We start from the raw sequence: 12,587 nt of genomic DNA on the forward strand, positions 1-12,587 counted from the left end.
AGGCAGACTGCCAGGGTTATTATGGTTAATGAAAACTAAGCAAAAAAGTAGTTGTAGTAAAATGAACACTAAATTAAAACAAAATGATATGATTTTCTTAAAAGAATGGCTAAAGCACCCGTCGGTAGAAAGCATCACAGTCCAATTTGGGAATATTTTGACTCCGACCCTGCACTAGATAATACTAAATGAGTGGGAGTGAGGAGTGATGGTGATGTTTGCGGAAGAAGGCTAAACAGCAAAATTTTTAATTTGACCTCAGACACTCTTAGAAGCATATGAAAAGTTCCAGCAGTGGTGGAAGGAACAGAAGACTGTGCACTTCAGCTTACAGTCAGACAGCAGCAACATTAAGAGCTCCATAAACAGTAACCTCTACCTCAGAGCTCTGCACAGGAAATAACAGGGTGTGGGTGTGTGTAGGAGCATCATAAGTGTGAACAGGCAATGGTTCAAATGTTCACTGAAGTTGCATCGATTATTAGTGAGCTGGTTTAAAACTCCAGGATGTGCGTGAGTAAATAGTCTAGTGGTGGCAAATATAAAAAACATACAGTCACCTGAAAACAGAGAGTCACCTGTTCACCTTTGTAATCTTTCCTAATAATACCTGGAAAACTAAAAAAAAAACTTTAAAAAAATGAACTAGGCACTTCATCAAAATAATAATTAAAATACATATGTACTTACTAAACTAACTAAAAATAAACTGAAAAAAATAAAAATAAACTAAGAAACTTATAAAATATAAAACATCTGAAAATGTCAAACTATGATAACTCTGCAGGCTGTATGTGAACTCAGTTGTGTCCGTTGTCACACAGACATACCTCTGAGGGGCGATTTCATGGCAGCCTCCACCATGCCCACAAGCAGCTGGAGACTCTTGGGATCTTGGGCGAGGCCGGAGGCGAATGCTGCCAAGGCGTCGGCATGCCGACCCAGGTACTGCAGGGCAACCCCCTGACGAAAGTAGGCCTGCAGGGAGAAGAAAAAAACGAGACATCAACTATTGAAGATTTTTTTTTAAGGCTTTCATATTCAGTATTTTGACATTTGATCGACATCTTTATTATGTAATTCTGATACTTCCAGGCTAAAATTTAACTTGACTGGTACAGTCATGGAAAGTAACTAAGTAAACAAATAATGTAGTTAGGTACAATTTTGAGGTGCTCCCTCTTGCAGGTTAGGATTTAGCATACAAAGCATGATACATTTCGAAAATATCTTTCATTGTTACAGTTAAGCTTTAAATTAGTTAAAATTAGCTTCACCTTGACCCTTAACCATGCCCTCCATCTTGGTCATCTCCATCTTGCGGTAACACAAAAAATACTGCTCATGCTAATAAGAATGTCATGGACTTTGTAGCTATTCCCAAACCATAATTAAATGTACACACATGCATACAGACACACACACACACACACACACTGCACACTTCATTCAGACACCTTGTGTATTACACAGCAAGATTAGAGACAATGAGTCATGACATTAAATTCATAAGAGGATTGAGCAAAAGACACGCACACACACACACACCCCACACACACACTGTATCCCACTGCCAACCAGACTGTAACCTAATTGTCTCGTCTACCTCTCTCTTCCCCTCCATTCCTCCCCTTTTCCTCTCCCATTTATCATCTACCCTCCCTCCCCCCATTTAAACATAATTTGTCATGACAGTTTATGGATGAAGACAAAGACAAGAGGAATTAGATTACATGGCCAATCCTGCCACTTTGTGGACCCGCACTGGCTTTGTCCCGCCCTCGTCCTCAGACAGCTTTATTGAAACGAATGGAGCCGGTTTCACGACTCAACTGATGCATTAGGCCTTTGGTCTTGTTGGTGTCAGTGCATGATGTGAACAGGGCACAGTGTCATTTCACTGATGATTAACACAAAGTGGGATAGATGGTTGGAAATTACAACTGGAGTCATATCCCTTAACACTGCTAAACACTCAAATTGGTCAAAGCTACGATGATACTTTAATAATCTAGAACATTTTGAAAACCAAAATTACAAAGTGCTTCATGCAAGGCTACACATTGAAATCAACAAATTATAAAAATCAATGTCATGAAGTCGTTTATTTGATCTAATAGACTGAAACAATTTCAGAGATGTAAAATAAAAGAAATAGAAAAAAGAAAAACATAAAATCAGGATAAGCTCTCCAAGTGTGTGCGTGTGTGTGTGTGTAGAGGTATTTTTAAGCAGTTTTAGGCTATAGTTCAGAAATACAACAATGAGTAAAAGTGATAACATCTCGAAATTAGTTGACAAGATGCAAGGGGGGATTTTTTTTATTTTAGTTAAACTTGCAAAAACAAACCAGCATGTGATCAAGTTTGTACTGTAATATCTATAATTCTGGCTTTCTGTTGTAGGATCGACCAATATCTAAAAGTGTCTCTGATTAACAACAGGGACACACTTTAAAGTAACTATGCCATGACCAGGATCTCGTCTGAATACTACCAGGTCGATAGGAACTTCTTCTCGTTTTCACCTGACATTGTCAAACTCTATTAGTGCGTAAGCCACTAAACAGTGTTGACACTGAAGATGGATGACCAGTAGTGCTGTCATGACGCGCTGTATGTGATGTGTGCGGGAGGACAGTTAGGTCCTGTGACAACACCACAAATCTTATTAGGCATCTGAGATTTAATCTCAACACTGAATATGAAGCGGTCATGCAGTGGCGATCTAAAGGAGAAGAGAACAACGGGACTGTGACTCAGTCCCAAACGTGAGTAGTCTGATGTCTTATTATTGTAGATATGTAGATATAATGTCAATTTTTTAATTTCCCTTTTTCTGAACAGAAGCTTTTATACCTTTTGTGCAAAGTGTCTATATTGTATTGGTATTGATGATACCAATCTGGGTTTTACTTGGTATTTGATCGGAAAGGAAATGTGTGGTATCGCACATAACTATTGGTTAGTCAATCAACAAAAAAATCAGTTAGCAACTATGTTGAAAGTCCACTAATCCTTTTAGCCATTTATAGGCTACTATTTTAATTTCATAAGTTCCAGCTTCTCAAATGTAAATATGTGCCATTACTTTTGCTTTCACGTTCCTATAAGAAAGTAAAATAAATACATAGATTGGGATTAATTGAGTTTTGTGTCAGAAAGAACTAAATGTTTCCATACTGTTTTGGGATTTGATTTCTCGGGTGGGGACTGGATCTATTGCTATTTTTTGCAAGCACTTTGTAAGCTGACAGACAGGGCCTGTGATTCCATTGACGCTGACGCCAAGTGTCCATGTTGAGGAGAGAGAGAAGGCAGCCTGCCCTCTGACCCTCGTCCAGGCTGGAGAGGAGAGCGGCAGGCCGGGGCTGGGATGAAGAGCTGAGCTGGTAGCTGGAGTGACATATGGACGCCCCACCTGTCTGTCTACCTCTGCTTAGCTTTGCCCCTGAAATCTGTCACTGTCACACTGATCTGGCTGCTGTTCTGAGGACGCAGTGTTACTCATTTAGGCATTTCATTTTTATTTACCTTTACCTTGATTAGAGAGGCTTCTGGGAAAAAGACGAGGATGATGATTATATGAGAGGAGGAAACATTATAATCATAGCATAGTGGCCATTATCTCTGCAAGACTGTGTGTGAATGTACAGCACAATAGGTAAGGCTTAGTGTGTGTGTGTGTGTGTGTGTGTGTGTGTGTGTGTGTGTGTGTGTGTGTGTGTGTGTGTCAGAGCTGTTTAGCCCCACCATGGGTGTAAACATGCCATAGCCAAACAGAATGTGACAGCCGGATGAGTCTGCATCCTCCTGCCTGCCGCTCACACATCCTGCCTATTAGCTCAGTCTGGCCAAGCTTCCTGCTAAGCTCATACGGGGGGTACCGTCCAGACAGTCTCTCACAGACACATGCATACTGTACATACACAGACACACCTTGAACATGCTTAGATATCTTCTTTTCTTTTTTTCTCCAGTCTGTCTCTCAGCAGTGTTCTTGAGCATCTCAGAAAATCCTTGTCAGGCTGGAGAGACTCTCCACCGACTGCTGTGGTTCCTGTCTGGATTCTCTAGTCTGGTCTGCACATATTTCACACTGATTCCCAATCAAGCGCCTTTCAGCTTTAGCTGACAGCTTGTTGTCAGGTAAACTGAGGTGATCAATAAAAGCGACAAGACTAATCTTGATCATGTGTGTTTGTACCTTAAGTATGTGTGTTCATTTATTCTTTATACCTGCGAGTCTCCTACAAAAACCCTGGGAGCTCTTGAGCATGTGCTTATGGAGAAACTATGGAAACTAGGGGCTCAATTTTAAGAATGTAAACTCATGGGCTGGGTCCGAAATCACCCTCTTCTCAATATATAGTGCACCATATAGGGAGTTCGCCATTTTGTAGTGCTGTCCAAATGTTTTAGGGCAATTTTTTATACCCTATATATTGCACTCATTGTATCCCACAATGCATCGTGAAAAGTAGTTTACAACCAATGGTCACAAGCCGAGCAATATATACCACCATGCATTGTGCTCGGGCGCCTTGTCCAAGTTTCCCCGGGGGGCTGTAGTCTGACCATAACAGTCTGACAGAATTCAGATGATATATGTATGTATATATGTGTAAATATAAACATCTTTTCACTTCTAATTTGACAAGGTCTTGATTTGACTTGCTAGTTTAGCAGCAGCAGCATGTCTAAGCCTCTTCTCTCTGGAAATTCTATTGCTTCTTATTCTTATCAAAAATGATTTTAATTATATATGTATGTGTATTTAATTTAGCTATTTTAATGGAAGAAAAAGGGTTTCAGCACCAGGCACTTGCTTTAAACATTTTGTTCTTAGAATAACAGTGAAATACTGCTGACTATACTGACCTCAGACCAAGTTTTCGTTGCTCAAAAGTGCAGTTTCGTGGCTTTGTCACAACTGTGCTGAACTGTACATTGCAGCTTAAAAAAACTGGATACAACTGTGGCCGGTCAGTCTACTTATAACCAACATAAATTAGTAGAAAATGAGAATAGGCCAAAATATTACTTTCAAGACATAAAGGAAGCTGCAGACTACAAATTTGTCCTGAAAGGAACGGGAATGCCCGATCCCATTTTCATAGCAAACTATCAAATGGTGAAGTGTGGAGCATAGAGCATAGTTCTCTAATGTGAGAAAAAACTTTGAACTTCTAGTGGCACAAGAGGTAAAATTCGGGAGATCAACAAGTGATTACCATTTTTTCTCTGAGGAACATGAATGTCTGTACAAAACTTCAATAGTTTCAAATGCTGTTGAGATGTTTCCCTCTTTGGTGGACAAACAACTGACCAAAATGAGTTCAGTGTTTGAGAGAGACAAAATGAAGGAGAGAGTGAAACATATAGAGAGGTGTTGGTGTGTCAAAGAGAAAGGATGCACACCAGATGAACAGATGCTTCAATTACTGCTCGTAACTCACATTAATCGAGAGCAGATGGCGACAAAGGTGGCGGGAGTGAGTGAGCGAGGGGCTGAGCGAGAGCGAGAGTGGATCACATTCAGCAGACGTGATGGAGATTGATGTCTTAGCAAATCAGAGAATCTGCCTCAAATGCTCAGACGATACCTTCACTCTTATTTTATCTAGACACAAAGGAGATTGGACCCCATTTGAGCCAGGTTGCTTCTAACTAAACAGTTTGACCACAGTTTGGGAGGATGTGGAAGAGGGAGATGTGGCCTTGAGTGATTTATAAGAGGTGGAGGAGGGCTGAGGATAAAGAGAGGAGTTCGTTGACAGACCTGGCAGCCAAGAGCCAGCTCTAATTTTCCTTGCGGCAAACAATAAACAGTTAACCATCTTGAGATTCCTGCAGTAAATAATGGAACATTAACATGTTCAGAGTGGAGCATCATGCAGCTCCTTCTTTGTTGTTGGGGGAGAGCAAGATTCGGTAGGAATCAATGACTGTATATGAAGAAGGACAACATGTCTGTATGTAGTTAATCTAGATACAAAATGCTGTTTTTTTCTTTTTCTTCTTGCATCCAATGGATTGATAAGGTACGATTCCAGTCGACCAAGATTTTCCATATGGTTAAAGTCCAATTGTTTCTAAAAGTGAATTTAAGTGATGACTGCCTCCGATATCACTGTCATCTGCATATGTGCAATACATGATTGGAAATCAAGCAAGCGTTTGTGAAGGGTCAATTACTTTGGTAAATACAAAGTAGAAAAACCAATGGAAATGATTCACATAACTACAAACATGACACCTACTTTGTAATAAACTGGAATTTTCCTTCAAGATTTACTGTCAAAGAAACTCGGGGAGGAATTATTGTCTTTGTGGAACATCAGGGATGAAGAGGAAGTCACATGGCCATCACTGAGAAATGGAGGGTTCATTTAGCCAAGTCAATACCCCACTTATCCCACAGTTGGTGATATAACGACATGCTGTGTGAGTTGTGAGCTGTTCACCGTAAACCACGGAGAGCGAGATCATTATTTACGAGTCTGAGAGGGTCATTAAAAACAGTAATCGGCATTGTGAGGATGCCTCTTTGCAGAACTGAATGCTTTTTTCTTTTTTTTTAATCAGCGTAAAGTATGGTCATAGCCGGTGAGTTCAAACCGGCAGACTGTAAATGAATGGCCCTCACATCTCGCAGGGCGACTTGATTCAAACAGGTTCTGATAATAGACTAGTCAGCCTGTGAAGCACTGTGGCTGAGAAATAATGCTGCTGAGCAAGCATCTTCACAGAAAGCTGGAAACACATCATCTAACACAAATAAGAAAAACAGGAGAGGCCATTTGGTAAAAAACCTCACAAAACCTGACAAACTGGAAAGTAACTAACTCCGTACATCCACATCTGCAGGAAGGCATATCGTGGAGGGGGATACTTAGAAAGGCTTTACTTAAGTAAGTACTAATCGAATAATGTAAAAATATTACATTTCAATCAAAAGTCATACATTCTCAATTCTTCTTCAATATTATCAGCAAAATGTCCTTGAGGTATCAAAAGTAAAATTATTTAATACACAGAAAAATTGTTCCCTCTGACTGGTATATTATAAGATATGACATAAATTGTTGATACTGATGCATCAATTTGTGAAGAGCATTTTGCTGTTGTAGCTTCTGGAGGTGGAGCTGGTTTTAACTTAAACATATACTGTTGTGTAACAGTAATGGGAGCGCAAAGAAGCAAAAGATAAAGTTCTGTACAAATTTGCTTTCATTTTTGTTGACCTTTTCCCTAAACTTTGCTTATTTGTAAAATGCTATATAATTGTACCACTTTGGGTCAGTTATTTAAATAAAAAACATCTTAATGGTTGAGAGGGGAAAATCATAACAAGGGGCCCAAATTAGATCAATTCGAGGCCAGGGTGTGGCATAATCCAGTGTGGGCCCTTAGGCAAGGCCATTAATGATATCTGCCTACCTCTGACATGAGTGAAAGTGCTAATGACAGCGTCACACCGGCTCGGTTGAAACCCTGGTCAACAACATGTGCGTCAGGTGTCGGGGAACCAGGGCAACCTGATGAGAAGTGAGCTACTGGAACAAGACATTAGTGGACTAGGACGGAGACAAGGGAATTGTTGGAATGCTACTATACAAGAGATTCCAGTGAGAGGGGATATTTGTATAGGATCTGGGACCAATGGATACTTCGTAACCCAACATCTAACCTCACAGAGAAACAACTAATAGCTCAGTGTTCCAATGTTCGCAATCACAAACTGCTATCACAAATTGAGCATAGCGTTAGTTCAGGCAGGCCATGAGGTCAAGCGCCGCCACTATACAGTACATCAGCTGACAGTAGAGACTGCTCTGCTGATCATCTTCTTTGCATTCAATTGGCAAGGCTCATATCGTGTGCTTTATTTAAGCTGCTTTAACCTGCCTACTCTTCTTGCTTTGCTGAACGACACTTTATAACCCCCCTCCACCCCAGCACCTCTTTTTCATATGAATTTGACTTAATCAATGTCATGTGTTGTCATTGATGCCTGCTCTGTTCTGCACTGGGTTTAATTGGCTGCTTTTATCCCTGACTCACATTCCATGAAGGCTCATGGAATGGTAGGGAGATGTGCTCTGCCTATCTCAGGCTTTCCACATAGGCACGTGGGAGGGCAGGGTGGTCCCAGAACAGAGCCATATTATTTTGACTATAATGTACCTGACTGTACCTGTTGTACCTGAAGTACAACAAAGATGCTACGGCAAGGGGGGGCCAGGACGACAGTTCAGGGGGAAGATATCATTGACCCCACACTTTTTCAGTAACCATTCACTATTCACTGACACACACACACACACACACACACACACACACACACACACACACACACACCAACTGTTCACTGCTTAATCTGCATGAATATTTATCATTGTGTCACTGGGACACTAGCAAAGATGCAATAATTGAGTTGGAGGGGCCATAACCACTGTTTCCACAGGGACCCATAAAGACGTTACACGACCAGCTGTGGGCTCTCTCTTTCACACAGTCCTGCCGAGCTAGTGTAATAGCTTCACAAGTCTGCGTGATAATAGTGTGTGTGAAACGAAGGAAAAATGTAAACACTGCAGGGGCAGAGGTGTGTACAAAGCCTTACATTGTACCAAAAGCATTTTTCTTTGAGCGACAGAGTTGAGCGCGTACATCTCTTCTGTGTGTGTGGCATGTCTAAGTGCATGTACCATATGCAGGGTCATCAGTGATGCCCCTGGCATCTCATGTTGAGGGAGTGCAGAACGGATCTGGAGCCAACAGATCAGACGTTGCCGTCTGGTTGCAGTAACCACGCAACAGCAGCGGCTCTGCCTGCATTGACGAACAACACAGGCCATTAAACTGCATTCACAGGACACACCCTGGCAGGGTGGTACTGCTCTACAGTGGTGTTATGAGCGTTATCACATGCTGGTCCATTTCTGTGATAATATGAAACAGCTGTCAGAGTGTCATTTTAACAAAAATGATAATTAGGGTTTTATTTCCCTTGCTCTCCTGAGCGAAACACAGGTTATAACCTAATTTTAAAAAGTTATACGATGGCGAATACTGACTCCTGCCTGTGGGAGCTGTTCACTTAACTATGTTTTTAGTGATGTAAAAATAAAAGGATGCTGATCTGTAAAGGATTGGTTCCCCGATGCAATGCAAGGTTATAACATTACATTAATTTTGCTGACGCTTTTGTCCAAAGCGACTTACAATCATAGAGGCAGGTACCATTAAGGGCCCACATTGGGATGACCTGGAATCAAACCCCAACTTTCTGTACCAAAGTCAGCTGCAGATTATGATCTGAACCTGTATACTAATAAAAGCAGGGCTAGACTGCTTACCCCCGTTTCCAGTCCTCATGCTAAGCTAAGCTTACTACAGGCAGCTTTGTGTTTAAAATGAGACTTTGAGAGTTCGCTCACCAATGTTTGCATGTTAATACAATCTCTGATGCTGGGTTCAAATAAAGTGCTTGTTGGATCATCTGACAGCGTTTGAAAAACCCCTCCCCCAACACGAGAATTGTTGAGGACCAACCAAAGGTTTCTGCGACTTTGGTTGAGCGTGTGGAGGCGAGAAAGTTAGTCAAATTACACAAACTAAAATGGGATGTTGATGCAAGTGTCACTCTTTAAGTATAAGTCACGTACAGTAAAGATCATTTTTCAATCTCCCTTTGAAACGTGATTCCTGGAGGTCAATGTAAAGGGCCATCGGACACATCCTCCTCTTTTTATCCAGAGAGCCTCACTTCACTGCAGCTGTTCTAACACCCGATCCTCTGCTTCAAACCTTCACTCTCTGCCGGCTTCTAGTAAACACAAACACCGTCTTGAAAACACAAACATAGCACGAGTGTTGTTCTGCTCACACTGAGAGTCTGTGTGAATAGGTCAGGTCGTTAGGTCCGACATTTAACCTTGGCATATAGACTGACTGACTCTGAACCAAGAGCTCTAAAATAGAGAAAGCTTTTTTTTCCGTGGCACACACACACACACACACACACACACACACACACACACAAGTAATCCTGGTTAACCTCACCATACAAGGTTTATTCCCCGGGTGACCAAAAGCAATTCCCTTTTTCTTCTTCTCTCTTGCTTTACTTTATCTGCGGACCCAGGCCCTGAGTCATTCCATCGGCCCTTTCATGTGTGTGAGAATACACTTATCTTTGCCCTATCTTTGGAACAATCCACCCTCTCTATATTACACACACACACACACACACACATATATAACGCACTTGAGCTACAGCACTTACAGAAAAATAAATTTGCATAAAGGCGAAGTGGGGAGAAGAAGAGGACAAGTGGCTTTCTGATCCTGTTAACTGCTGCACAGCCGAGGGGTTTCGTTCCCTTACACTGGGTAATTAGGCTGTCACTCAGCCGGCCGCTGCTTCGCTTGTGTGTCCATGTGCTCGTGCAGCGGGGCGAGTGATCGCCTGATTGCCTATCTGACCTTTGACCACAAGGCAGCAAGTACACCTTGGATGCTGCAGGAGGACTCAAGCCTCCATATTTGGGGGCGCTACTAAATGAGCTAACCAAATCCCCGACACAAAATATTTTTGATTGAAACTTTTTATGTATTAGTTATTATGATGCTGAAATGGATTGTGTTTGTTTTTCTTCTTTCATTAAAACATAGCTGTACCTGTGTAAAAAAAATTTAATCCTGATAATTTTTCACACAGCCTGGGTGCTCCATTTGTTTTCTTTCCTGTGCTTTTACAACTCTGGTGCTTCTCTTTCTTTGCCTTTGAACCTCTAACTGTGTGAGCGGGGTCACCGCCCCCTCCTTCCTTGTCTCGGTGGTGAATCGTCTTAATTAGAGCCCAAATCCTTCCGGGAGAGCCGTGCAGACGTGGAGGACAGTCGAGAAGAGACCAGTGATTACACAGGGGAGGATGCCGGGCATGCAGTTTCCCGCTCTCGGCGAATCAGGGCAAGGGGAGAGCACACTCCAATGATTCCCTAAAAGCTAATTAGACCCTCTCTCGGTTTCAAATCCAGCCTGACGAGGCTTCACAGGTTGTGATCATTCGTAGAGAAGCAGCAGCCACCTCGCACAGAGCATTTAGTCATCATTCTATCTTCATTCCTCTTTGCAGTTGCTTACCTTAAGTATACAGATAAACAGCTTTTATTTTGCTGTGTGTGTACATATGTGCATTTTTCTCCAGTGTAAATGATTCATTGACAGCTCTTTTATTCCACCTCGGGACAATCCATTCAGAATAACGCAGATGTTAGTGGAAGGAAATTAATGCAGATATAACTGACCTCAGTGATTGTCAAATCATAGCTTAGTGATGACTGTGCACAGCAGGATTGTCAAGGTGGGACTTCTCCACATGTTGAAGCAGAGGATTATTAAACCGGATACTTTTCTTTTTTTTTTGTGTGAAACCAAACCAATTAAATTAGTTAGTGGGATTTCTGGTTACATTAACATTAACAAAACAGATTGTTTAGTTCTCCTCCTGGAATTTCTCTTTTAAGATTAAACTGAAAAACCTAATATGAGGAGATGAGATGAGATTCAACTTTATTGTCATTACACATATACAAGTATAGAGTAACGAAATGAGGTTTGGCATCTCACCAGAAGTGCAATAAGCAGATAGTGCAAGAGTCTGTGCTATGTACAAAAGTAATTACAGAATTTACAGATAGACAAAAATGTGAATTATTGGGTATATATGGATGGATGGATTAATGGGATGCTATAAATATAAATAAATACTATAAATATAAGTATAAGTGTATTCTACAGATTATAATATACAGATTAAGGTGCAGTGAACATGCTATGCTAGGTAACAGATAATATACAGAATATACAGAATATGGACAAATGTACAGGTCGATAACTTATTGAGGTGATATGAACATACTATACAGATTTAGTTGCAGTGGACAATAATACAGGTGGATGAGAGATGTGTGTGTGTGTGACCAGGAGGAGTGGTGGGGGGATGATGGGTGTGAGGAGATATGCAGGGGCAGGGGGGTCAGCGGGGGGCAGAGTTCGGAAGGGAGACAGAGTTCAGAGTTCGGGGGGCAGAGTTCAATAGAGAGACAGCTCTGGGGAAAAAGCTGTTCTTCAGTCTGCTGGTTCTGGTCCGAAGGCTTCTGTAGCGCCTACCGGAGGGCAAGAGGACAAACAGTCTGTGGGCAGGGTGGGAGGGGTCTTTAAGGATGCTGCGGGCTCGACGCAGACAGCGTTTCCTCTGGACGTCCTCAGTGGCGGGAAGTGGACACCTTGTGATGCGCTGGGCAGTTTTTACCACCCGCTGTATCGCCTTACGGTCTGCGACAGAGCAGTTTCCGTACCAGACTGTGACACAGCTGGTCAGGATGCTCTCGATCACACAGCGGTAGAAGTTAGTCAGTACAGCTGAAGACAGGTGGTGTCTCTTCAGTGTCCTCAGGAAAAAGAGGCGTTAGTGGGCCTTCTTAACCAGACTGGAGGTGTTAGTGTTAGTTTGATTACATAAGCTAAGCAGCCAGGTTAACAGGGGTTTTTATCTGACATTTTTCCTTATCTAGT

General features: G+C 41.8%; 1 protein-coding gene across 3 annotated transcripts in view; it reads right to left on the reverse strand.

Moving 5' to 3' along the window:
• ttc28 (tetratricopeptide repeat domain 28) overlaps positions 1–12,587 on the reverse strand; it is a 149,853-nt gene that overhangs the window by 54,008 nt on the left and 83,258 nt on the right. For all 3 annotated transcript variants that reach the window (XM_035630158.2, XM_035630150.2, XM_035630167.2), the window contains one exon: positions 831–978. In XM_035630158.2, the coding sequence (XP_035486051.1) occupies positions 831–978 (148 nt within the window). The remainder of the gene's footprint in view (positions 1–830; positions 979–12,587) is intronic.

Source organism: Scophthalmus maximus, chromosome 1 (assembly GCF_022379125.1).
Source record: "Scophthalmus maximus strain ysfricsl-2021 chromosome 1, ASM2237912v1, whole genome shotgun sequence".
In the NCBI taxonomy this organism is placed as follows: domain Eukaryota; kingdom Metazoa; phylum Chordata; class Actinopteri; order Pleuronectiformes; family Scophthalmidae; genus Scophthalmus; species Scophthalmus maximus.